The 25900-nt window shown below is 37.3% G+C and overlaps 1 protein-coding gene across 4 annotated transcripts in view; it reads right to left on the bottom strand.

Moving 5' to 3' along the window:
* Nucleotides 1-2188: 2188 nt before the first annotated feature.
* Nucleotides 2189-25900, bottom strand: part of FYB1 (FYN binding protein 1) — a 66886-nt gene continuing 43174 nt past the window's right edge. For 2 of the 4 annotated variants that reach the window (XM_052776269.1, XM_052776270.1), the window contains exons 4-19: nucleotides 24747-24796; nucleotides 23613-23632; nucleotides 22778-22824; nucleotides 21191-21308; nucleotides 18770-18926; nucleotides 16443-16587; nucleotides 13535-13563; nucleotides 12285-12354; nucleotides 11586-11726; nucleotides 10878-10909; nucleotides 9689-9797; nucleotides 8216-8321; nucleotides 7743-7905; nucleotides 3234-3267; nucleotides 2544-2575; nucleotides 2189-2442 (exon numbers count right to left, since the gene is read on the bottom strand). In XM_052776269.1, coding sequence (XP_052632229.1) covers nucleotides 2420-2442; nucleotides 2544-2575; nucleotides 3234-3267; nucleotides 7743-7905; nucleotides 8216-8321; nucleotides 9689-9797; nucleotides 10878-10909; nucleotides 11586-11726; nucleotides 12285-12354; nucleotides 13535-13563; nucleotides 16443-16587; nucleotides 18770-18926; nucleotides 21191-21308; nucleotides 22778-22824; nucleotides 23613-23632; nucleotides 24747-24796 — 1276 coding nt within the window. In that variant the 3' untranslated portion in view covers nucleotides 2189-2419. Of the gene's footprint in view, nucleotides 2443-2543; nucleotides 2576-3233; nucleotides 3268-7742; nucleotides 7906-8215; nucleotides 8322-9688; nucleotides 9798-10294; nucleotides 10370-10877; nucleotides 10910-11585; nucleotides 11727-12284; nucleotides 12355-13534; nucleotides 13564-16442; nucleotides 16588-18769; nucleotides 18927-21190; nucleotides 21309-22777; nucleotides 22825-23612; nucleotides 23633-24746; nucleotides 24797-25900 lie in introns of those variants that run through there. The other 2 variants (XM_052776271.1, XR_008233396.1) reach the window with 2 other exon arrangements.

The raw sequence follows: 25900 nt of genomic DNA, 5'->3' as shown, positions 1-25900 counted from the left end.
TGCATCCAGTGAATGGCATTGGTAAAATAATGAAAAGAAAACATGTACAATACCAGTAATTTTTCAGTGTGTAGTACCTATAAATACATTTCAACACCCTGTTACAATCACATCATATTGGATCTGTGAAAACGATGCACGGATTTTTAGCTTAAATTATCTTATGGTTATTTATGATGACTTAATGTATCATATTACCAATTCAGTCAGTATAATCAGCAAGGAAGCACAGTACCTACAATACACCAAGGCTAAGAACATGGAAAAACTATTCAAAATATATGACCAAAAAATCTCACAAATAATAAAACTCACTTCTTTTTCAGGGGGACAAAAGAGATTTGTGTTCTACTGAAGTCCTTTAATACAGGATAAACTATATTCAAAAGGAAAGTTCCTTTGTTGGACTTACTGCAATGCGTGAAGTTCTACTATCAGTTAAAACTAAACCAAGACTGGTTATATATGTTAGAAATTAACACAAACTCTTTTTGAGATAATTAACTGTATAAAGCATGAAACTGTTTATCCTGTTGTTAAGTGACAAGTGGTTGTGTATTTCTAAATATCTGTGTTCCCTCTCAGTTCTTTGGCATATCACTAATATGATGCAGATACCCTCTTGAATGCCCCTGAAAAAGAAGTAAACCTCCAGCAGTGACATCGCCAAATAGCCAGCCGCATTCATTGTACTTAATATACAAGGTCATGTTTTAAATTTGGGTGCTGGTACTGATATTTACACATAAAATCGGTATTGTGTGCCTGGATGCTGGTTGAATAGCAAACATAGAACAGGAAACTCAAGTTTGCATATAGCTTTTCAGTGTATTATCAGTGATTTTAAATACAGTATAAAATAGCTTATAGGCTATTATCTCTACAGCTAATTTTATGTTTGATATCCCCATAGCATTATACCTCCTTAGAGATTTACTGTATTTTGAATCATCAATAAAAGGCACTTGTGTGAGATAAAATCTCAGCGCCACTGAAGGTAAGACCAAAACTCACTAGCTTCAACAGAGCCAAAATATTTTACAAGCTGAATTCACTAGCTTGCTACATTGCACTGGTTTGCACAGAGTACCTTACTTCCCTTGAGGGTTATAGGAGACTTGATTATCAAGAGGAGTTTCTTACACTGATCCAGCCACATTGGTCGTCACGGGTTTTTGATTATCTTGCACTACAGCAAAAGCATCACACATTACAAATACATGTTCCATTTTCTGCACATGCTCATCCTCTTTATTGGGAGTTCACTGTAAATGTCTTTTGATTTTCAGTGAGTTCTGATATATAAGTGCAAAGTGATCGTTATTATGATTCATCCGTTCATTTTACTTTGATTTGCTACTTGCTCATTCACAGAACAGCATCACCAATGATCTTTAGGAATAAATGTTGTTTCTACAATGGGTAAGCATGGAAATGTTTCATTTCTATACTCTTATTTAGCCAAGTCTAGTGTAAAATATAGTACTTAAAAGAAAAAGATATTATCAAAATGGTGTGATAAATATATTTAGTCTAGATGTTTTTCCCAACCAGTTTATCATCAGTTTATAGGTCCATTTTAATGCCTAAATTACTATAGTGACAACATATCTTCAAACTAAGCAGAAACTAAATCTTAACCTAAACGTTCTGAATATATTTTGAGCAACACTATACTATGAAGTAGACTCTTCTACAGTTTATATCTCAGAGTGCTGTATGTAACTCATATAACATTGTTACAATTTTACTATTAATATTAGTCAAAAAGTACCTACAAAATGGTCAAATAAATTTTAGAAAATGTTTTTCTATCACTAGTACAATGTAGAAAAAGAAATTTCAGCAATCATGGTACATGGCTGTACATGTCAGTGTAGCTAACGCTGTTGCAATTGGAATGGCAGGTCAGCAATGTATTGTCTTTGATGCCCACTTTTGATTTCCTGTTTTCACAACAGGATGTTATCACCAAAGGAAGCATTTCTTTTCAGGATACTGTCCTCCTCAGGTGGCAGTCTCTGGTGTTTAATAGACCAGAGCCAGTGTAAAACCTGTTCCCAGGGCTTGTTGTCCTCTGTACCCTTAATAGATGTGAATTGGTCTCTTTGTGTATAGCTAATTGAAGAACTGTTTTTACATGGACTATCACAAATGTGGAAAGGAAGTGGAAAATTATAACCTTAACTTTAGCTCATGTTCCCTGAATTTTAATTGCTCAGATAAATGGCAATATGAATGTCATACAAAGCAAGGGAGGAGAAAAACCTGAAATCCTAAAAAAGATTAATGGTACATTTATAAGAGTGTAACCAATTAACTTGTAATCAGCTTTAGTGACTTCTCTTGCTTTCACCATTAGGAAGTCCGAAGTAGACTTTGATCTTCAGTGAAGCTCTAACTTGCATAGAATTCTGCATCAGTCATTATCATAGATGCAATCTGAAATGGAAATAAAATATTGTGTAGTATTTCAACTCAAGGATACTGTTATTTGGTGTAATTGAATATAGTTATTGTATTGTTTGAAATGTTCAACATACCATCACCAATATCATCGTAAATCTCCCCATCACTGTAAGTTAAAGAAAGAAAAATAATGTATTTAAAAATTGAGACATCACATATATGTTACTATTTGCATGCAGATACATTAACATTAAAAGTTAAATGTCTGTATAAGGGTTTGCAGGCCTCAATTCTAAAAGCGACATCTGATTTGATATTTAAGGGTCTAACATAAAGCCCACTGAAGAAAATGGAAAAGCTTTCTGATGAGAGTTTTGGATTAGAATCTAAATGCTGAACTCCATGCAATTATTCGGAGCAACACTGAGCCAAATCTGCTCAATCCCAATAAGACCGAAATAAAAATAAACCTAAAGAAAAATTGGTCCATTTTATTTAAACATTTGAAAATGACATCAATACACTTAATCACATTAATGTGCAGTTCAGTAATAGATTCTAGTACCAATAATGCTTAATTTATGTAATTTTTCATGGTTTAAACCAAAGTTTATGGTTAAGCAAAGAGGAATGGCACCCTGGAAAATTTCCAGCATGGATGTATGTGACTAATTCTTCAGAATTCTGAACTCCATAAAAATAACTTAATTTGCAGGACTAGAATGACAAACTAAAATAATTACATTTCACTTTTATTTAACAAATAGTTTAGAACAAAATTGAGTGTTACAACAAATTTTTCAAAAAGATCACTTTGTACTTACTTCTCAACTAAATTGCTTCTCAGAACATAGCCATCTGTAAAATTGAAATTATATGTATTTAAGTTAAATTAAAATATTCATCTTATTTCTTCTGTTGCTAGCACTAGTGAAATGCAGTTTTTCTCTTTTAGGTATTTCAGAAGGAACGACATAAAAGATAGATAAAAATATACAATGGATATATGCTCAAGGAAAATTTTGGTATGTCCAGTTTTAGTTTTAATTATTCTTATTTCTTGTTTAGTATAACATAGTGCCTTAGATAGGGAATCAGAATATTACAGTAGCTCCAAGAGCAGTTAGATGTCTACTGTGCCAGGTACTTTACATATTCATAAAATGTTATTTCTCGTTTCATTGCAATAGTTTCCATTGTGTACAAAACTAGTGCTGAAAGGAAAAAATAGTAAAACATGTTATGCAAGATTAGGTTTTCATCTTACATTTTAGTTTCCTGGTTGCATGAGAGGAGTGTGAAACAATAGCTATTTAGTTAACAAGTTATAGTACAGTTCACAAACTATAGCACAAAAATGTGGTATAATAATAACCGCATAATAATATTTATAATAATAAATAACAGAAATATGTATAGTTTCCTACAGGGACAAAAATGTCTTTCAAGATGTATACACCAATTATTTATCATTAACTGTAATTGTTTAAAAAATTTTAACCGTATCATATTGATAAGAACTGTTTATATAGATAAGGGAAATACCCTAGAAAAGCTACTCACTGGTGAATTATTCTATTACTCTGTTGCATTACTAATGAAATCAGATAAACTACACATACTCTTCTTCAATATATTTAATCTCTTGAAAAAATTACTTGCTGTCTTTGGTAAAAGATACCGACTGAAATACTTGTCAATTGGTATAACATACACAAGCAAAGAGAAAGCCATAACAATAATTACATATTTGTAGATAAACATTAGTATGTTGGTACAAAATTAGGACAGTTCTAAGGAAGAAATATGATCTTCTGTTATATTGAAATTACTAGGTAAGTTTCCTTCTTTTATTCATTAGGAGGCTTAAATGGTCATGCTAAAATGACAGGGTTTAGTAATTCATACACAATTCGTAGGTCTTAGAATAAATTTATTAGCTTGACTTGCTAAGTTCCTTGAATTCTTGGAGCTGTTACTGCTCCGTGTACTTAGAGGAACCATTATATAGCACACAAAGTATCATTTTCTGCTAGTGTTTCTGGTGGCGATCTTTCAGGTCAGTCTAGCTGAATCCCCAGGTCTTACTGTTTCACCTTAAGGAATTATTTCCTCCTTCACATGAATTTTTCTTTTCTGATACAAAACACATGAAAGTATATTTTCTTTTTTCAAATGCACAGTAATAGCCAGCTAAAGAATCTCATATTTTGTGTTAAGCATTTTTTACATGCAAGCACTAATTTTATTCTAACTGAAATTGCCCTTTTCAAGGTCTATAACCTTACTAGCAGGGGAAACCTTCCCTTGTAAATTGGCATCAGACACAATGAGCTAGTAATGTTCCCAAAAGCTGCTGAATTATCACAGTCTTCAACTGGCCAATGTTTTGATATATAAAAGTTTCCTGTGATTCCTATATGGAATATTGGAAAAGTTGTCTGACAAGACTAATATCCCAAATAGTCCTGCAAATAGTAATAAGTAACTAATTCTTATATACAGCTTTTCTTCATAATGAAACATTCGCATAATTCATTTTAATTTGGTGTATTTCCATCTTAAAATAGGTACATATCAGATATTGCTACAAATTTCAAATGCAAATAAGTTTTTTTCCAGAATATGTTAAAGTAGATTAGCGATTTGCTCTGTGAAGGCCATAATACATTAAAAACACTGCATTTTTAAAGAAAACATCTGACTTGTTCTAGAGCTGAAGGTTGCCTAAAAACGCATTCTTTTCATGTGATAATATTTTATTTGACACTAATTGCTTTAGCTTTTGTTTAAGACTTAACAGTTACATAAATAAAAAAAGTTCTATGCATTTAATATTTGATTGCAGCAACATAAGATAAAATTTGCTTAATTTGCCTGGTTTTATATCTTCAGGGTCATGAAGATTTGATAATTACATAAACTCTATTATAACTTTTGCCTACTAAAAATGTTAGACTGCAGGTAATCTTCAATAGTCAAAGAACCCGGTGCTGTGGATTGTCAGTCACCTGTGTATTCCCTCAGGCTGATTGCAAGTCAGTACACATAGGGAAAGCTCTGTCTGTTCAGGATATTCTTAGCTTTGTTGTCTTTCCTCAGATTATCTGGGATAAAGGCATGGAAATTGATTTTTTTTAAAAGATATCATCTTTTTAAAATTCTCTTTAAGCAGAGTCCAATAATTTCCAGAACTCCTGAAGTCTTCTGGGAATCATTTTAAAACATTTGGCTAATCTAATCTTCTCTGTTTCTTCTTTTCATTTGCTCATGTCACATCCATGAAAGCAAAATTTCTTTGCTTACAGTGATTGTGTACACACGCAGTGTGCTTGCAAGCAAGATGTACATGTGACAGTCCTCCTCCTGCTGCAAAGCATAATCTAGGTTCTTCTGACAGTCCCTAGCCCCTAAAGATGTGGAAGATACAGCCCCTGCTGATCTCACACTCTTTCAAATTTACTAATCCAAAATTACATGTCAAAAATTTCAGTTTCTAATTTATTCATATTTATGTGGCTTCCATCATAGGGAAAAAGGCAGCAGGTCAGCACAGTCCATCTTGATTACTTAGCACCACTGAAAGCTGTGACACATAGGGCCAGCTGCTCTCTGACAGTGTTACGGCAGCTTAGAGAGGACACAACTTAAATTTTCAGGCACTGAAGTCCATTTATATCCTATTGTTTAAGCAAAATCTATGAAAGTGAATTGAAAGTTTTCATGTATTTCAAAAGGTATGTGGGTCAGACCAAGGCAACAGAAGGAATTTGAGAAGGTAAATGAGACTCAGTTCCCTGTTTCACTTTTGAAATTTCAAATCATTTCATGACAAATAAAATAAGTAATAGCAGAATACATTCCTAAGATCATCAGCCCTTGCTTAAAAAGGTGGGAGAACATTATAATGTAATTTTGTTTAACTGCCAGTAGAGGCATGAAACTGTGGAAGTGCTTCATAAGTTAACAAGCAAATGGAAGAATTCATGTGCAAGGAAGTAACTAAAACGTCTTTAATTGTTGATTTTCAGTCTATCTGGCCTTCAAAAGGTAAAATCATACCTTTAAGATATGAGGAACTAGAGCAACTAGAGCAAATAACCAAAACTGTCATGCACTTAACAAAAGTAGGATTCAAACTTCACTAATTAATGTGAAAATTGACAGAGATCTATTCAGAGGTTTTCAGGGAGAATACTTTTATTTGTTCTTTTATGCATAGCAAAACAGTAGCTCCTGTCACTATTTGAAAGGCTTTGAAGACTATGTGAGGAAAACAGCCAACATGAACTACTTTCTACTTTGTTATTAGCTTGGTTCAAAAAATGCAGCATTGAAAGCTGCTCTTTGGGAAGTGGCTACACTAGTGCAATCCATATTTTGAAAAACATACATGTCATTATGCAAGATATTCTTCCTCACCTTGCAGGCCTGCCAGGAAGAAGGCTATACTCCAGACTGTAACAGCAGAGTACAGAGGGGTAAAAAATAGAAGGAAGGTGACTGAATCCCCTTCAGAGGTTTATGGCATTGGGCTGTTTTCTACATGGGTCAGAGGTAAAAAGAAAAGGTGAACGGAAGGATGCTGCTACTTTGAATGTAGCCTGTTCCTACACAAAGTGAATTTTCATTAGGAGATTTGAAAAGTGTTGTAGCAGAAGCACGTTAAGATACTGAAACCAGCAACAGATGGTCCAGACTTCTCCAAAAATGCAAAAACTTCTGCCAATGCACACCATGGCCAAGGGTTTCAAGAAACACTGTAAGGCATCATACAGCTCCCAAAACAAGCAGGCATGCCAATGACGACATATGCCTTGGATCAGCTAGGGGCTGGGGGAAAAATCCTAAGCAGTTTCCCCCCCAGCCTGTTGAAAAGATTAAACTCCATCTCTGGCAATCCAAAATGAGAATATTGTAACTGATTTTCCCTTGGCTGCACTCAATGGGCAAGTGCTTCCCAGAGATGCAGCAAGGATTTTACTTTTACTAGCTTCTGTGTGTTATCATAACTATACTCTTTTTGGCAAATAGAGGGAGACAGAAGCAACAAAAACATCTGCTAATCTTAGCTGATGCAAGTAACTAAGTTGTCCTTTTTCTCACATTTGGTATCTCTTGTCTATTAGAGTTCTTATTTTTTTTCAAGGCACTCCGCTCTTAAAACACAATAATAAAACAACAACAGTCTACCTCTTGTCAACCACCAGGCAAGGAAAAAGACAAGTACTGGGCTCTGCTTTAATGTGACAGGGAAGAGGGTTTTTTACATGTCCTCACTCAATCATTCTCTAACAATTTGATTTGTACTGCAGCTTTTTAATAAAACTTACATTTTCCTTCTTCATTCCTGCACAGGACCTTGGTATCATCTGTACTTTCTATAATTTCAAGAGACTCCCCTGGTTTAACTTGTAAGTCTTTAGATCCCCATCTTCGGTGGGCCAAGTCCTGGACTGTGGTGGTAGAGTACAGAACTTTAATTTCACCTTCAAACTGCAAAAATAAAATAAAGAGATGGTGGTTTGAAAACATCAATGTAAAGCTTATGATCATGTATTTTTTAGACCAATATATTCCCATTTATTCCTAAATTTTTGAAAATTAGGCAAATACTTGTTTGTGATATGTAGTATATGCCCATGCTTGCCATTTGGACTTACAAATGCTCAGACCACTATTTTACAAGTAGTAATACTTTAGCTTTCAAAGGCAAAATAATGGATTATTTACAGATTAGGGGTTACAAATTAGAGGACAGCATACAGATATTTTAGTCTTTATGTTTTATGTGAAAAAAACTTACTTTGAACTTTTTTCTGAACTCCTTCTCTTCTCTTTCCATCTTTTTAAGCTTTTGTGCATCTTTTTCATCTGATTTACTTTTTGCAAGGCTTAGTGATTTTGATGAACTAAAGCAAGAGGTTACAGATAAAAACAAAATTAGCAACACATCTGAGGTATTGGCAACCTTTCTGATAATTTTAGTGAAAATGCATTTGCCTTCATGTGTCTTTAGTATGTTTTTTTTGCTGTACAAAACTAATATGGATAATACAATACAGATTTGATTTCAAAAGAAATTAAAAGTTGGGTTGTCTTTCCTGCTTTTCTCTTTTAATGAGTTCTGATGTTAATATATCTATCATCACATAAGTGAATATGGAAAATTATTCAAAGTATCTAGTTGCTACAGCAATGAGCACTTTGCATCTACCAAAAATAGTTTAGGTGGATGATACCCATTACTGTACAATCTCTAGGCAAGGACCAATTTTTGTGAAGTCTACATAAGTTTGGGCAATAGGCTGAATAACATGTCCCACTGTGGAGGCAGCTGGAACATCTTTGCCTTTCATACAGTAGCTGTGTTAGTCCTATGTGCCCATAGAAGACCTTGCTATACCAGGGAATCTGCAGTACATATCCCATTTCAAGTTCTGTTGTTTTTTCCACATCCCTGATGCTGTTGACTTGTACCAATAACTATGGAAGGGTTTCACGCCCTAACCGCCCTTCCTGATGCTGTACCTGGGAATTTAAAGTCTGACTCTACTTTTTGATCCTTCCTGATCTCTGTAGGAGTTGTGGATGACAGTTTCACTGGTGATGAGTGTACGTGTGTGTGTGAACAAATCTAGATTTAGGTTAGGAGGGCCATGTCTTTTCCTTTGGATACACAGTTCAAAGAGTTCTCTCTGTTTTAATGCCTCCAGTCTAGATTATTGTAGTGCACTCTATAGCTCCACCTGAGTGGAGTTAGTGACAACAGAATGTGACATGTTGCAGTCATCTTCACAGATGCATCTGTGCTCATAACACATCTGTGCTCCAGAAATGGTCATAACTTCCTGGTCTAGGGATAAAAGTTTTCCAAGTTGAACTTTACACCTCCAGATGTGTTTCATACTTATAACACCTTCATCTCCTTTTCTCTTAAAATACTGCAGCAGCTGAGATCAAGTACTTATCCTAACAGTCCCCAAATTTTGATAGGAAGAGGACTGTATGCAGAGAATCTACAATGAAGTACCTTCAGGCCATGCATTCATTTCTACCTCTTGTCCATCAGGGACTGAATTTGTTGAAACTCAAAGCATGCTTATTTATTCTGTAGTCTAATTATTATTTCAATCTAAAATGGAGGCAGGGAGCATTCAATGGCCATTGTCAATAGTAGCATTATGAGAACTAGAAAACCTGACAACACCAAATAAAGCACACATTAGCAGCAAACTGCCTCTAGTAAATACTTTGAAAATGTTTTACAGTGTATTACAGATTTCTAATCAGGGGAATAATTCCCATTTCCACTTGCTTGAGTTCAGGCGGTGGAGGAGGGAAGTCTGAAGAATCTACATCATCATAAACATCATTGTCTCCACAATCTGAAACAATAGTGTTTAAAAGAATGGAAAATTATTATGTGATCCTTGAGTAGCAAATACGTTATGTTACAATCTATGGTAGTGTAGCTAAGTTGACAAGAAATTATGGCAAGTACTGTAGCCATTTACCATCTATAGTAACTGTGAGTTCTCTGTTTCGCACAATCTACTGTGCAAAAAAACCACCAGCCAACCTTTTCAGTATAAGACTCTTTATTAATAGGTATTCACTGATATTTTAATCTTCTTAGGCTGAAGCAGGTTTTAGCACATGTTGGCTAATGCAATAGCCTTTAATCTTAATTTTAATTAGTTCATTTCCCACTGTGTTGCATCAAAGTATATTTTTGGAGTCTGATTTTAATGTACACTCAGGCACTTCTATAGCACGCTGGTCAATGCAACATTGCTTAGAACGTTCATACGTGGATATGAATCACATGTATGTTAGGTTTTAGGCCATCTTGCAATGCCAAAGCAGTGGAAAGAATTCTTACCCCAAGAATATACTTTGAATCACATTCAGCATATTTGTAGAGAGGAAGCAATTGTTCAACTCATCAAATCAATGGCTAGAAAAATCAAAGCAGGAGATAAAAGGTTTAAAACTCAGTTCAGGCAACAGCCTCAAAAAATTGTAAGAACTTGCTTTTTATTCCATGGCTGAGCTGATATTTATGAGTATATGTTATCTTACGAAGACACTGCAAGTGATAAATAAAAACAACAAGCATCTCTTTTTACTTTTGAAGTCTTGCATTAAATGCTTCTTTCCACGTATATCTGTTCACACTTAATGTCAAATAAAATGAACTAGTGGAAATCTCACATAGAAAAATCATTACTTCTTAAAAAATACATTACATTGTTTTCTAGAGAGCTTGCAATATATATGTATCTCCTTGTCTGTAGCCAAATCAGTCACAATATTTGAAATTTGTTTGCTGGAACTGGTTAAGCAATGGGAAATCCTGTTTCCTTCCTTGGGTGTATTTTTGTGACTAGTATGATACAGAGTAATATATACAGAAAAAAGGATCAGGAATCAATATGGAGACTGAACAATAGGCTATTAATTACCTTTTCCAAACTGCTTTGTTGAAGGAGACATGCTGGAAAAACAAGATGAAAAACAAGATGCTCATTAAGTATTTATATCACATTAATAGGCTTTTGCATCATTTAAATAATTTTAAAAACTTTCAACACAAGGACTCCGAGTAATCTCCAGACATTTTGAAGCTCTGCTGACACCAGCAATACTCATGTACTACATGTATTTTTACTACTGAATCAAAGTGGTTCAGAACTGAATGAGAGAAGTAAAAACACCAGTTGCTGATCTAACCTCTAGGCAAAGTGGGTAGAAAACAATCTTTGCATTTTTCTATTTGGCATATTATTCCTAAAATTTGGATTAATGGGACTAGATTTACCAGTTTATTTCAGCCACGTTGTAATGCTGAGCAAAGTACATTTTAACTGAGGATACAGCAAACTTACCACAGTAGCACAAAGATAATGGATTATTTTGGTGTTCTTCACCAAAAAAAAAATTTTGGTATATTTTAGTTACCAGACTTATGCAACAAATACAGCTTGTTAAAAGAATAATTATATTATGCAGGTGAAAAGAAAGGAGGTCAGTGTTTTTGCAGAAAAGTATCATCCTGAGCTGCAATTTGATGCATGATTCATTAGGCTGCTGTGAGAACATGTTAGTAGCATGTGATCAATGCTTTATTAGAATTAGTTAATGTGTACTGTGATTTCCTGGCAGACTCTTACAACAAATCTCCATTATCTTCTGCCCCATTGACTTTGGTTGTTTTTTCTCGTACACTTTTCTTTTTGCCATCTTTGACCTTTAGCCTCTTCAAGATTCCCCAGGACCAGATATCATTCTTATCTTCATCCTGTGATACAGACCTTTGGAGTATGCATGCAATTATCACAATGTAAAGTGTAACATTCTTTTTAAAAGGTCCAGTTTAAATTCTCCATTGATGCACATAATTCTCATTAATGCCAGCAATGTATATACCACAAGGTGAGTACACTTACCTAAATGCTAAACACTAAAATGCTAAACTAGAAATATGTTTGTTAGGTCATTTGTAGATATTGAGACATATTTGTAGGTATAGATATTAATCTAGTAGCTTACTGTTTCCATGTTGTTACTTAGCAAGCTAGCATTTCAGTTTGTTGTTTTCATTTCAGAGCTATTCTGTCTAGTTGGGGATTTGGGGATTTTCATGATTGCAGCTGCTTTTGCTGACATACCAAAATTAATTACAGAACAAAACTTCTCCAAAAAAACAAAGAATCCCCTTTTTTTTAGCTTCACAAGTCCAACCTGAGGTATACCCACTTGCTGATCATCCTAATACTTGCTAATTATTATGCCTAATTCAAAAATACTAAAAACTGAAATGACAACACTCTGTTAAAGAAGCAAACTATTTAAATTATATAAAAACATACCTAGTTACAGCATCTTCATCATCAATCCCATCATAAATTTCTTGATCAGAAGGAGGAGGTGGGAACATCTCTTTAACAGATCAAACAGTGAATTAATGCATTTACATTTAATGCTTCTGAAGAGGGTATTCATTACTGGCCTCTTAAGTCTGTCAGATGTGTGTGCAGTTTGTGCAATATCCTTGCAAATGGAATCTTTCTGTAAACGAGCATGGCCCATTTATTAAAACAGTGATTTAGACTTATTCCAGTTGGGAATGCCATCCACAGCATTTAAATGTAGCACTGCCAATCACAAGAACATGAATACTGAAAACAAATGCATTGACACTGTATTTGATGAAATTCTAAATCACTGATTTTGGCCCAGTCATTATGATGACTGATGACTTAAATTTTTGTGTGCAACTGGAGTGATGTTTGGAGATGGCAGACCAACATTCTCAGCAAGTGATGTCTTGTGTTCATCCACAGAAGCCAGAGGCAAGCGCAATTTAAGCTCCCCATTTTGGTCTCAGTTCTGACCTTTGAGCCCCACCTCCTTCAGTGCAGGGTTAGCTCAGTTTCCATGTCCAATTCTAGCCACTGGTCAGAGTAATCACTGAAATCTGTACTTAGCTGGCAGCAGCTTCATTCAGCACTGCCAGGGAATGCTTCTGCCATGACTAGTATCTAAACTCTAAGCTGAGAAGATGAGCTGTGCTCTTGTCATCAACAGAGAATGCTACATAAATATATGTGCTGCCAAAGGCGAAAATGGGTTTGAATGTGTGTTCTTGACAGTGTGAAACTGCTGCAGTGATACTGGTTAGGACTCCAGAGTATCGCTGAAACTGAAGTTCTCCTTAGCTCTGTCAGCAAAATGCAGCTTTAATTGGTAGTATTACTGGCTATTTCAGAACTGGATTTATCCTGAACAAAACCTATTGGTCATGTTAATATTTTGCCAATTATATCTGTGCTGTTTTGTGGGAAGATTTACCTTCACACGCAAAAAAATTAAAGTTTTGTCATCTTCTGGCATGCTTCTGATTCACAGTATCTGAAGACAAAACTTCTGTCTCACCCAAGTTCCCATAGGTGGAAAGAAAGTTAATTTGGCCACTATACTTCCTTATTTGTTGTCTGTTAGCTAACATCTAGCATGCTTATGGATAATTACTGCATTATCTGGAAGCTGCAGAGGTCTGGATTTGAAGGGAAGAAGTACACAAAAACAATTGCCCCCCCAAAGTATATGTAGAACTTACTTCCAGCTCCACTGCGACCACCACTCTGACTGGAAAAGCAAATGAGACATTTTAGAGAAAAACAGTCATCATTTGGAAAAAGAAAACACCATGATCACCCATCACTTTTGTAGTTATTAATTCTAAACTTTTTGGCTTTGGCACTCATCTGCATTGCCAGCTGAGCACTACAAATTCTGCACTGAAAGCTCAGGTACGTGCTTGTGTGTTCTATATGGGCAAAACCTAAATGTGCCAGTTCTTTTTTTCTCTGTTTTTACCACACTCATGCCAATTTCTTACAGTCAAATACTAGTTCATTCTCACTAATGCTAAAGAAAATGTGTCATCTAATTCATACATGAACTAGCACTTAGATGAGGAGAGATTCAGGTAAAGCAGAAAAAAATACTCTGTTTTTTTTTTTCCTTGGAAAGAATTCATAACAATTCAGAAAAGAGGATTTTAAGATACCATTCACAGTGATTCAAAGGGGAATAAGAGCGAACATTATCAATACCATCTTTAGTTAACGTTAAAAAAAAAAAAGGACAGTATTTTGCAAGTAAAGCTGTGAAGCAAATTCTCTGTTTGCATAAATCAATGCAGATATTTCATGCCCATGTAGGTGCACATTTTCATATGAGCAGAACATTCAGTCTTAATTTTTAGTAATTGTTAGCAACTGTCAGCAATTTCCAATAAAGTGTAATTTTCAAGGAAATGCAAATTGATATCTAGAGTAATGTTTTAATATATTGAGAATATATTTAATATTCCTGTTGATAACTTTAAACTAAAGTACAAAATATGACTTAGGATCATAGGATAATTCATGTTGGAAGGGATCTCAGGAGGTAATGTAGTCAAACTTGATTGGAATAAAAATATAATCTGACTGAACACTACAGAGTGCCTCCACACCCTTTAGATTCATCCCTTATGAGGAGATTTTCTTGAGATGGAATGGTAAACCAATGAATTTATTGCTCAACTAGCTTTCATTGGGTGATGCTTTAAAACTCTAACTGCATGTTTCTAACATTTCAAGGATTCCATAGTAGCCCAGTGTTCTAACAATAACTGAAAAAAACCTGATAGGTTCACAGTAGCTGAGATTATTTCCAGATCAGAGCCTTACTTAAATTTACACATCAAAATAAGATATTTGTTAAACTCTTGTGCCAAGAAATCCTGAAACACAACAGCCCTAGTCACTTATTAATTTTGGAATATTAACAATACTACCAATAATGAGATAATACTATTTGGTCAAGAGGCTTTTTTTTACTATGGCATTCTTACAGTGGTTTCAAAACATGTTGATGTATGTCAGACCTTCCAACAATTCATGGTCATGAACTGAACAGAATGCTATTAATCACTAGAGAAGATAAAAATGTCAAAATACAGCTTAAAGGATTTAACAAATCTGAGCCATTCATTCATCCTTCCAAGTTTCTTACACTGTTATTTTAGTATGCAACCGGGTAAGTATTCTTGTTTGCTTTTGAATTCAATAAATTTTCTAAATTCCTTGCATTGAGGTGGTTAATTGTAATGCTTGCCATACTGAAAAGGATTGGCCAAAGATACTCCTGCAATGAAGTACCTAATGCTCAGATTAGCTAAAACCTAGAACTACTAAAGCAAATCTTCTGGCTAGGTTACGAGATATGAGACCAATGTGCAGGGAGCAAAACTGATACTGAGCAACCTGGAAATATATCAGATACGAAACTATATTGGTTGCTTAAAGAACGCCAGCCTGAAGGTAGATCTTTCCAAGCACTGTTTCTGGAGCTCATGGGGATGTTCTAGCAGCTGAGGATCCACTGCAGCCAGCTGCACTCCCTTTATTCCAGCCAGGCCTCTAAGTTAAGGTGCTGGGAAGCAGTAAAAGCAGGTGTAATGGCTGAATGTTTCAAGATGGTTGTCCTACATATTGAAATCCTCTATACCCATATGCAGATCTCTTATCTGCATGCTGGGGTATGTGTTTCTGCACATCAGGACATGTAATGGAGAATGAGCACTGGTTTGTTGTACCACATGACAGAAGCAGACTTTTATGTGAGGTCAGGTAACAGAGGTACCACCATCATGTTGGGTCACATGATAGCCTTGACTCTCGTCACAAGATCACCGGGATATTTCCCTTCCAGCAAGTTTGGTACACTGCTGAAGACAGCACTTTAGCTGCAGATCTATCTGATGTGAAAAATACAGGACATTGAAGTAGAGAGTCTGCAGTGTAGCACTGCATTGCAAATAAATGTGAGACTGTGCCATAGAGGAGAAGCTTCTGATGAAGTCAGAAAAGTATAGCTCATATCCATCTCATGGGATTTCAGAGGGCTTATTTTCAGGATTATACACATTAGCCACATGCTCTTCTGAAGGGCCATCCTAGTCATGCTTCCAGAAGTCCCTTCTCTTCAAAAGGAAAGAGGTAGTAAGGCTCATAGTTAGACTCGTAGTAATACTCAAGAGCAATAAGGGTGGTCAGTTCCCCACTGCAGTGAGTCTTTCCATTGCTTTTAGAGTCTTTTGTTCTTGCATATTAGAAAAGGCAGTATGTGACTTCAAAAGACAGAACAAGAAAAGAGAGTGAGGGAAGAGAAATAAACTTCCTGCAGGTGATTTGTAATCCTGCATGGTGTGCATTTTGTTCTCTTTTGGACTGTAATGCTGCAGGTTCTCTTCCAATAGTATGGATTCCTCCTGAGTATGAGTGCTTATAGATGCTGGATTCCAGAATCAATTCTTCTTCCTCTGACTACTCCAGTTTGAATAGCTCAGTTACATGTTTCTGATACAAATGGCTGTTCTATTGTGACAAGAGTCTGCTTTGTTTTTGTAAAACTTCCCCTGTCTAGGCTGACTGGGGTGAATCACTGGCTCCTTTTCATGCATTCCTTATACGTACCTGCTAATACTGTCCTGCTCTCCAACATCATCATACACTTCTTGGTCACTCTCTGGATGTGTCACAGCAGCTCTGGTAGGTGGTTGTTGCTTTCTTCTTAAAGAATCATAATCAATCTCCACCATGGTTGTTTTAATGTATCCATCTAAATGAATGAAACCATATAATTAGGCAGAGATAGTTTTAAAGCTCATGGTAATGAGGTGAGTTTAACAGAAGGTTCAGAATCAGTGATTGAATTGGTTTTTATGATCTTTGAAAACTTTCAAAGAAATGTCTCATTCCAAGCAGCCTTAGCTTGAGTCTCTGTCTACACAAATACAAATCTCAGATCTGTCTCAGATCGCCCCCCAAGCCCTCCTCAGCTGGTGTTAACTTCACCTTTATTTGCTTCTCAGCTACAGCAGAAGAATTTTCTGTGCAGACTTCAGGAATCATGGGGCAAGCTCCCTTTCTCAGCTAACCTTGGGACCACTGCAGTCTCATGGCATATTTCAGGGCAGTCCACAAGCTAAAAATTCTGACAGGTCATTAGGAGGTAGAGACGCTCTATTGGCATTGATTTTGCTTCAGGTTGGTAGACATGCTGCAGCTGCATTGCTATCCTCTTGTCCCTAGATCTTTGCTAAAAAGATCTGGTTATATCCTTGGGTGCAATGGCTCAGAAGAAACCTGCAGCAGAGCAGTTGGCCTGAGATTGGGAACTCTGTCTCTCTGCTGAGGGGAATTTTAGACAGGCGTACTCCCTGTACAGAAGAAAGCAGGAATGGATTTTCTCAAAGGTGAAAAATGCTCATGCATTTCTTGAAAATGGAAAATCCCCCGCTCCACTGCTTCTGAGTGAACACAGTTTTTAGTGTGCTTCCCCTCAAATCTGTAACACATTGATTTTTTTCTTTTATTTAAGTGATAAGAACTGATTTTCCTCTGTTGTTTGGTCTTCTTCACAGACCATTACTGGCCTATGAACACTGAAGGCTGAAGCACTGGTGAAACAAACTGGGCTGTACCATTGATACTTCTCAGTGAGAAGACTTGTACAGCTTGCAGTTTTGCTGAGGCAAGAACTGGTTTATGAAAAGTAAATTAATTAAAGGTAAATTAATTAATTGACTGCACATACTCAAGAAAATACCCTTCTCCCAGCCTTCACCAAGATTTGTTTTCCTGTGTACAAAACTTCAAAGTATCACAGAAAAGCTGATATTGGAACCTATCTCTTGAGATCATCTTGGCCAATTCCCCTGCCCAAGCAGGATCTGATAGAGCATGTTGCTCAGGACTGTGTCCCATCAGGTTTTGAAGATCTCCATGGCTGGAGACTCCACAACCTCTTTGGGCAACCTGTTCCCTTGCTTGGTCACCCTCACAGTAAGTAAGTGTTTCCTGATGTTCAGACAGAACTTCATATGTTTCAGTCTGTGCCTGTTGCCTCTTGCACTGTCACTGGGCACTACTGGAAAGAGCCTGGCTCCATCTTCTTTACACCCTCTCATTAGATATTTATGAACAATTATAAGATCCATCCCCCCAAGCCTTCCATTCACCAGGCTGAACAGCCCCAGCTTTCTTAGCCTCTCTTCATATGAGACATGTTACAGTTCCTTAATGTCTTTTTACATCCAGCACTACAAAGTGCTTAGCTGGTATTGTCCAGTTCTACATGTGTGAACTCTCTTAGTGAACTTACTGCCATTTTAGTCTCCTGAAAAATCAAGCAAGTGCTTTTAATAGTTTCCATTGATTTTGTAGATCAGTCTTTTAAGGTCTTTGCTATAAGCCAGGAGCCAGATCATCAACCCCTTATCATACTCATAGATCCACTGATTATATTTATACAATTAGAGAAACATCTTGGATTTCAGACAACATAAAATCTAGAGATCAGTTAGAAACTTTCCATAGGAATAGGAACAAGGCAAACACTTAAATCAGGACCTTATATTCTCTGCTTCTCTTTTAAGAACACCCATGTTATTTTTAATACAAAAACATGAAAAAATGTGATCCTTGTTACTTGCGCAGAGCCAAGTTCTGATGTTATTTGAAGGCTGACATGGAATTACCTCTCAATAGGCCCATGAAGATCCCAACATGTTGTTCCTAACTTATTCTAGTGCCTGTAGATGTTACATTATGTTGTACAATAACTTCCTACTATGAACTAAGCCTTGCATGCCAGCTAAGGACACGAGGGTGAGTTGTGGTAATTATTTACTTTGATGGCCAGTGACTCAGCCTTGGTAAGGCAACTGCTTGGTGTAGTGAACATATTTGCTGTCATACAGTGAAAACATTCAGGAGCATAGTGAAGAAACAGAACTCACAACATCCTTTTATCCTGCCCAGCCACTTTCCTTCTGGGTTGTCTGTCAGGCGAATGATTTCAATCTCCTCCCCTTGTTTGACAGTCAGCTCATTCTTCCCTCCCTTGTGGTCAACACAAGCTCGTGCGTGATGAAGGACTTGGATGGGTCCTGTTAACTGCAGAGAAGAAGCAACAAAAGAAATCACAGATGGAAGTTCTTTCCCATACATTCAGACAAAATGGAAAATAACTTTAATGATGATTATTTGTTTCATTGACATTTAAAATAGCCTAGGCAAATAAACAGAAAGGCATCACTCCTGTTCCCAACTACCCAGTTTAAATTAATAACCAGGAATGAAAAGAGAGGGCAACAGCATAGCAGTAGAGCAGCTGAAGAAGTGACTGGCAAAATCACAGAAATACAAAGACTAAAACCAACAGGCTAACCTATGGAGCCTTTCACAGTTTCACAAAACAAACACGTATTTAATTCCTGTGGGTACCTCCATGTAGTTCCAGCTGAACTACTCATAGAATCATAGAATGATAGAATAATAGAATCGTTTAGGTTGGAAAAGACCGTTAAGATCATCAGGTCCAACCATTAACCTAGCACTGCCAAGTCCACCTCTAAACCATGTCCCTAAGTGCCACATCTACACGTCTTTTGAATACCTCCAGGGACAGTGACGACCACTTCCCTGGGCAGCCTGGTCCAATGCTTGATAACCCTTTCAGTGAAGAAATTTTTCATCATATCCAATCTAAACCTCCCCTGGTGCAATTTGAGGCCATTTCCTCTCATCCTATTACTAGTTACTTGATAGAAGAGACTGGTAGCCACCTCACTACAACCTCCTTTCAGGTAGTTGTAGAGAGCGATAAGGTCTCCCCTCAGCCTCCTTTTCTCCAGACTAAACAGCCCCAGCTCCCTCAGCTGTTTCTCATAAGACCTGTGCTCCAGGCCCTTCACCAGCTCTGTTGCCCTTCTCTGGACACGCTCCAGCACCTCAATGTCTTTCTTGTAGCGAAAGACCCCAAACTGAACATGGTATTTGACGTGCGGCCTCACCACTGCTGAGTACAGGGGGATGATCACTTCCCTGCTCCTGCTGGCCACACTGTTTTTGATACAAAACAGATGAGTAAATGTTCATTAACATAAATAAGTCTACCACATAATGTTCTGTGTTTGCATTTCTACTCTATAAATGATGCCAAAGTACTCACAAGAGATGATCACACTGTTCACTGGAATTCTGGATTCTCTTTGGGAGTTCTTTAGTATATGTTATGAAGAAACCACTTTGGATTTTAGTATCTGTGCCTTTAAGATATATGTGATCTTGCAGAGGCATGTGGCTGTTGACAATTACAGACTAGCTCAGGAATATCTATCCTGTATATGTGGTGAAGAAATGGGAAAGAAAATGTGCACTAAAATATATTTGTTTGCATTTAAGAATAATAACATACTTTAATGGCCGCAAGAGAGCAGTCTGCAGTCTGAAAGCACTCTGTGGACTAATGCCTACACTTCACAGGAGTAGTCTGAAAAACAGACTTGGGGCCCGACAAATGCCCACTATTATTAACTATTAGTATTTTCCTTTAATATTTGCTCCTCAACTCATGTTAGTCTCTCCACAGCAGAACAAGATGTGAGAGAATCACCATGGCTTTACCGTATACAGAGCATAATAGGAAGAAAAACAAAGCTTCCCATTATGTTCAATGACACTGAAGGAAGCACAGCGGAGCATTGTGAACAGGCATTAGTTAACGAAAAATGACTGGCAGATTTGTAAACTGTGGTAGCATGCTGATCACCAGCTATATAAAAATGATATAAAAAGAAAGAACTGTCTCATTATTTAGCCCCTAGACTTTGACAGTGACTGTAGCTCCCCTACACGTGCCCTATTCCCTTCCTCCCCATTTAGGCTGGAAGTCCCTTTAGGACCCTTTAGACCAAGGCAAGGGCAATCTCTTGCAATATGATGTCGAAATCTCTTAAGGGCTGGATACTGTTCTATTTGACTCCAGTGAAGCAAAACCCACTAAATATATGGGATCCAATTCCCAGTTTTATTAAGGTCTTCTGATGCTATTCTAGTAATGTAAGTGCTTTTTAAATAGAAAAGTGAAAGGAAATGTTTTCAAGGATTTTTCACATAGAAAGAATGTGAGAAAGGAATTTAACGAAAACTATGTAAGCACTGAAAAAATGTCTTTGCCCTCAGTACAGAGTCTGAAGTCAAGCATATGCCAAACATAAAAGGGTAGTTTAAACCTTTGTTCAGAATTTATCCAGGTGCTTGATCTACTTACCATAACAAATAGTTTTGTAGCCAGCTGAAAAATGTGTTTTGAACTCAACAATGCTAAATAAAGCTTCTTACATGTCTTTGGCCAGATTACAAAGCAAAAAGCTTACTTTGAACCTCTTCCTTATTTCCTGCTCTTTCTTTTCTTTTTCCTTTTGTTCTTTCTTCTCTTGGTCCATTCTTCTCTTTTCTTCCTTGTCTCGCTTCTTCTCTTTTCCCCTTGGTGATCTGAAAGTGCATTGCCAGGACTGAATGTAGCAGTGACACAGATCTCACTAGAGCTTTCTTACTCAAGGTTAACAAAGAACTACATGTGATGGAAGAAGACTTCTGCCAGTGAAATCAAAGCCACAGATTCTAAACCCTAGTGTGGCTGCAACAGATAGAGTAAGCAGCCCTTTCTTTTATATTACATATATAATTTAAAGTAGCTGTCCTCAAGAGGACAGTATGCCAGAAAACATTGTCTGAAGGTAAGAGATTGGCTCTACATGGGCATGTCCAAACATCTCTGAGCTAATTTCGGCAAGCAAGCTCGGAAACTAGTAGCAGTCTAGGTGTTGTGGCACTGGCTGCGGCTGTTAAATATTTACCCAGGGCACCAGTGGTTGATGCAGCCTGAACTGAAGCCTGAGCTACCACTGGACTGCGGTTTTAAACCGAATTGTAACCTATTCCAGCAGTCAACACAAATGACAGTCAGTCTTTGGCACTGCATCATAAATGTGCCTATCACACCAGGATACTTTGCCTGCTGTGCCTCATGTACTGGATGGTATTGAGATCTGGGCCCTGGGATGTAATTAGGATGATAGCTACAGCTCTGCCACTTGCTGTCAACAGTTCAGCTGGACGAGCTGTGCTTTACAAACCTTATGGAACTGACTGAGTAAGGCTCCCTCCTCTTCCTTTTTTGGTACTTTTGCTAAAGTAATTAATTTTATATGCTCAAATCATATTAAAAAAAAGACTGAATGAGGAGCCCTTGTTTTGGTTATATAGTTTTAAAATTATCTGTTTTCAAAGTGAATTCAACAATAAATTTTTGCTGAAAGTCATTCCACATCTGAAACAAGGTATTTTTGTGTAGGAAGTTTAGACTGTTGCATATTCCAAGGGAATTAGAGCTTTTCTTTGGCTATTGTCATACAGTGAATTCCATACATTTAGACATAGCAGGGCAAAAGACTCCTTAAAGTAAAAGGCTAAATGGCAGAAGAATGAGTAGAGCTCAAATTCTGGCTCTGTAGCTATGCTAGGGGACTCAGACCATGAGAACTGCAAATCCAGCCTCTCATAGGAGTTCTAACTACATTTATCTAGAAAGCAAGAAAAATAACCACAATGAAAGATCTATCTGGGACCATAGTACCTAGGGGCTGAGCTTATTTTTCCTCCTAGGCTGTAATTCCAAACAGTGATTCAGACATGTTCCTTAGATCAGAAATCAGACTTCTGTTATCTCAATCACAGTAACCACATAATTTTATTGCAGGAGTTTTTCCAGCCCAGGGCATAGCAGATCTAAGTAGGAAAGAACCTGTGAACAACCTGACTTTCTCTGGGTGAAATGAATGAACACAATAATGCCTGACAGGGACTGCAGTGGAATCACACTCTTGTGGCAGAAGAAGTATCTTTGTTAGCAAGCTTTTAGTAATAAAGATACAACAGGTTATAGAGTATAAAATTACTACCTGATGTCATTTATGTCTTCATATGTTTCTCCATCACTTTCTTGGCCCTGTAAGAAAAATTCAGTTTTCAATGGCCTAGATACATTTGGAAAGACATGAAGAAGCTGGACCTGCTATGTGAGCTTCATACATACTATATAAAAACATTTACAGCAAAATGTAAATATAAATTAATTTAATCTTCCCACATCAAGTTACTACATTATTCAAACCCACTATTCTTTTTTTCTGACTTTGTTTTTATGATACCACAACTATAAAGTTCTGGATTGTTACTATCACACTAGCACATTTCTTAGTCCAAAGTGGATGTTTTAATCGCAATGTTAGTCCTGGAAAGCCTTTATGTGTGTTGATGATTGCACTGCCATGATGAAGGTGCCAGGTTTAGCAGTAGATAAACTGGAAAGCTAGGGATCTAAATGGGACTCAGGTTAGGGTCCCAGAGACTGTTTTAGTCCTAATACAGCCAGGTGCTTTAAGACACAGATACAAACCTGTGCTTAACTGAAACAAGTGGTTTATTACTAGAATAGAACAGGGCCTTTGTTTCTGGAAAATTTCAGTAGAATGAAATGTCAGTGGAAATAGAAAGGGTGGGTTTGCTTTTTTTTAAATCAATTTTTGTTGTCTAGCCAGCTTTGATAATTAGTTCCAGTTTGTTCTGCCTACCCGGTTTTAGTTCTGTCCTTCACAATAAGTAAGTGCTTCTACAATTTACTGTCAATATACTGGATTCATTCTGCAATTAATTTTCTAAGGCATTGAAGGGATTTTACTAAATTTGTAAGTTCGTGCTGAGGAGGATAGGTTTATCATGGAGGATAACACTTACCCCCTCTGTATTTCCATGACCTGTATGACAAAAAATAAAAACAGGGTATTTACTTTTTGCTGTACAGAAAACAATTCATTCTAGCATTAACTATTTACAAACTGCTAATAATACCAGTGATAAGAACTAGAAATATGTGCGGGCTCCTGGCTTTTAATGAGGGTATGAAAGCAAACATCAGAGTTTTTCCAGGTTACTTTTGTAGTACACTGTAAACTAGAAATATCTACAAAATAGCATATTTCACTGCGTATTATTAAAAGTGGAAGATTTGTTTTAAAGATTCTTTATGACATTGATGAATTACCTATGCTATTTGTTTACAAAAATGCCTGTTTATATAAGAAAGTAATTGTTAAAAACCTAATAAATCCAAACAGACCTCAAAGGACTTGCTTGCACCAGCCCAACAGCTGAATAAAGAGGCCAAAGGCTCTTTTGCTAAGCCAGCTTCTACCCTGGGCTGTAGGAGAAGAAACTCTGTGAATCTCCTGCTTCCTCCTTACTCTGCAGATAGCTAGATAAGAAAGGAGCTTGGGCTCAGTTTCACCTCTACAGCCCACATTGCTGTATGACAGGGATGGCTAGCACACTAAAAGTTACATACTGTGCCTGGCACAGACCAGCTCCTCCCGAGGAGAGATCAGAAGGCAGATTGAAATTCTTTGCGTCACAATCTGCTTCTCTGGCTGCTCCTGGTACAACACAGCGACTCACTGCCTCTTATTGAAGGCAGACCACAAAGCGACACTAGAAGCACAGTCAACAATTTTATTTTTTTTTATCAAGTATAAAACAATGCCTGCTTCACCAGTGCACACAACTTCAACTCTGAAAGAGAAGCATTCATTTTGGTTCAGATTTGAAAATCTGGTAGTTTATAGTCCCAGCATATTTGTAACCAAAAAAAGCGGGAAGAGAGGGGAGATATTTAAAGCAGGTCCTGAGAGTCTGTCATATTGATTATAGAACAGTTTTTGTTATGAGACAACCGTCTTCACCCATAAAACTGCAGAAGCAGCATAATTAGTTACATAAGTCATTCATGAATACAATATGGTTTTGCTTATCTTATAAATACAATATGCTTACAGCTTCTTATAGCTGCCACTAATTAAAATGTATGCATCTTACCCTGTGAAACAAATTCAACATCATCATAATTTTCTTCATTGTCTGGACTTCTGTAAATAGGAAAAAGTGGACATGTGAAACCTATGAAGATGGTTTTATGACGCCATTTTTATTCACCATTGTTCTGGTGCTTTTTTCAGCTATTTTGTACAATGGCTGGACAGTCTGTTGAGCCCTATATGCTACTTAAGTACCCATGAGATTCCCTAAATTGTTCTTCGTGACTGCAACTCATTTTTTCACATGGGGACACCTTGATCCTAAGTATAAAAGGAGAAAATGAGCCAAAGGCACTCAGATACCATGGAGATGAGTGTGGTATGAAAAATATAATAGGCAGATGGGCTGACTGAATGGAAAGAATCTGTTGGGATTTTTAACCATCTTTGCAGGTGCAGCCTTCATACACAATGCACAAGCAGTATGCCAGACTTTTGCTCAATATTAAAGATAGCTCGAAGACTTGCTCCTCGACTTGTAGGGCTTAATGTCTAAACAAGAGACAAGAGAAACAGTGGTATAAGGTTAGGCCAGGTAAACAGCCTCTGATGTTAGATTTAAAAGTGCCGTCAAACTAAGAGAAGCAAGAAATTGAGACTATAACTAGTAATAACATCAGGGACCCTTAACTTTATAATACCTTCTAACAGTTGAAAGAAAACTAGGGCTGACAGTCATCATCAAAGAAGTGTAATCAAAGAAAGGACTTGAAAGCAGAATGTGATGTTTTAAAACTGGCTTGATGGCGAAAGCACTGAGACGGGGTGAAAGAAAAGGTGCGTCAGCACCCAGGCACAAATTTTCAGCAGAGGGAAGAGTCCAGAGGGCACGCAGGAGCGGGAGAGCAGAAGGGCAATCTGGACGTCGATTTCGCAGGTCCCTCAAGGCAAAGAGGACACCCTCGGCGCTCCAGCATTTGGCAAGGAGGGTCTCCAGGAGAGCTTCTGCAGGGGCCGCGGAGCGGCTGCCGGCTCCCGGCGCTCCGGCCACTAGATGGGGCGGTGATGGCAGCTCCCCGGGGCCGCCGCCGGCGGGGCTGGGCCGGCGTGTCCCGCGGCCCCGAGCACGGCAGCGGCAGCGGCCCCGGCACCAGGCAGCACCACCGCCAGCAGCACCACCAAAGCAGCAGCAACAGCAGCAGCAGCACCACCACC

The sequence above is a fragment of the Harpia harpyja genome, chromosome Z (genome assembly GCF_026419915.1).
Source record: "Harpia harpyja isolate bHarHar1 chromosome Z, bHarHar1 primary haplotype, whole genome shotgun sequence".
In the NCBI taxonomy this organism is placed as follows: Eukaryota; Metazoa; Chordata; class Aves; order Accipitriformes; family Accipitridae; genus Harpia; species Harpia harpyja.
The sequence above is the reverse complement of the archived record's forward strand: the minus strand, read 5'-3'. Positions and strand labels throughout refer to the sequence as shown.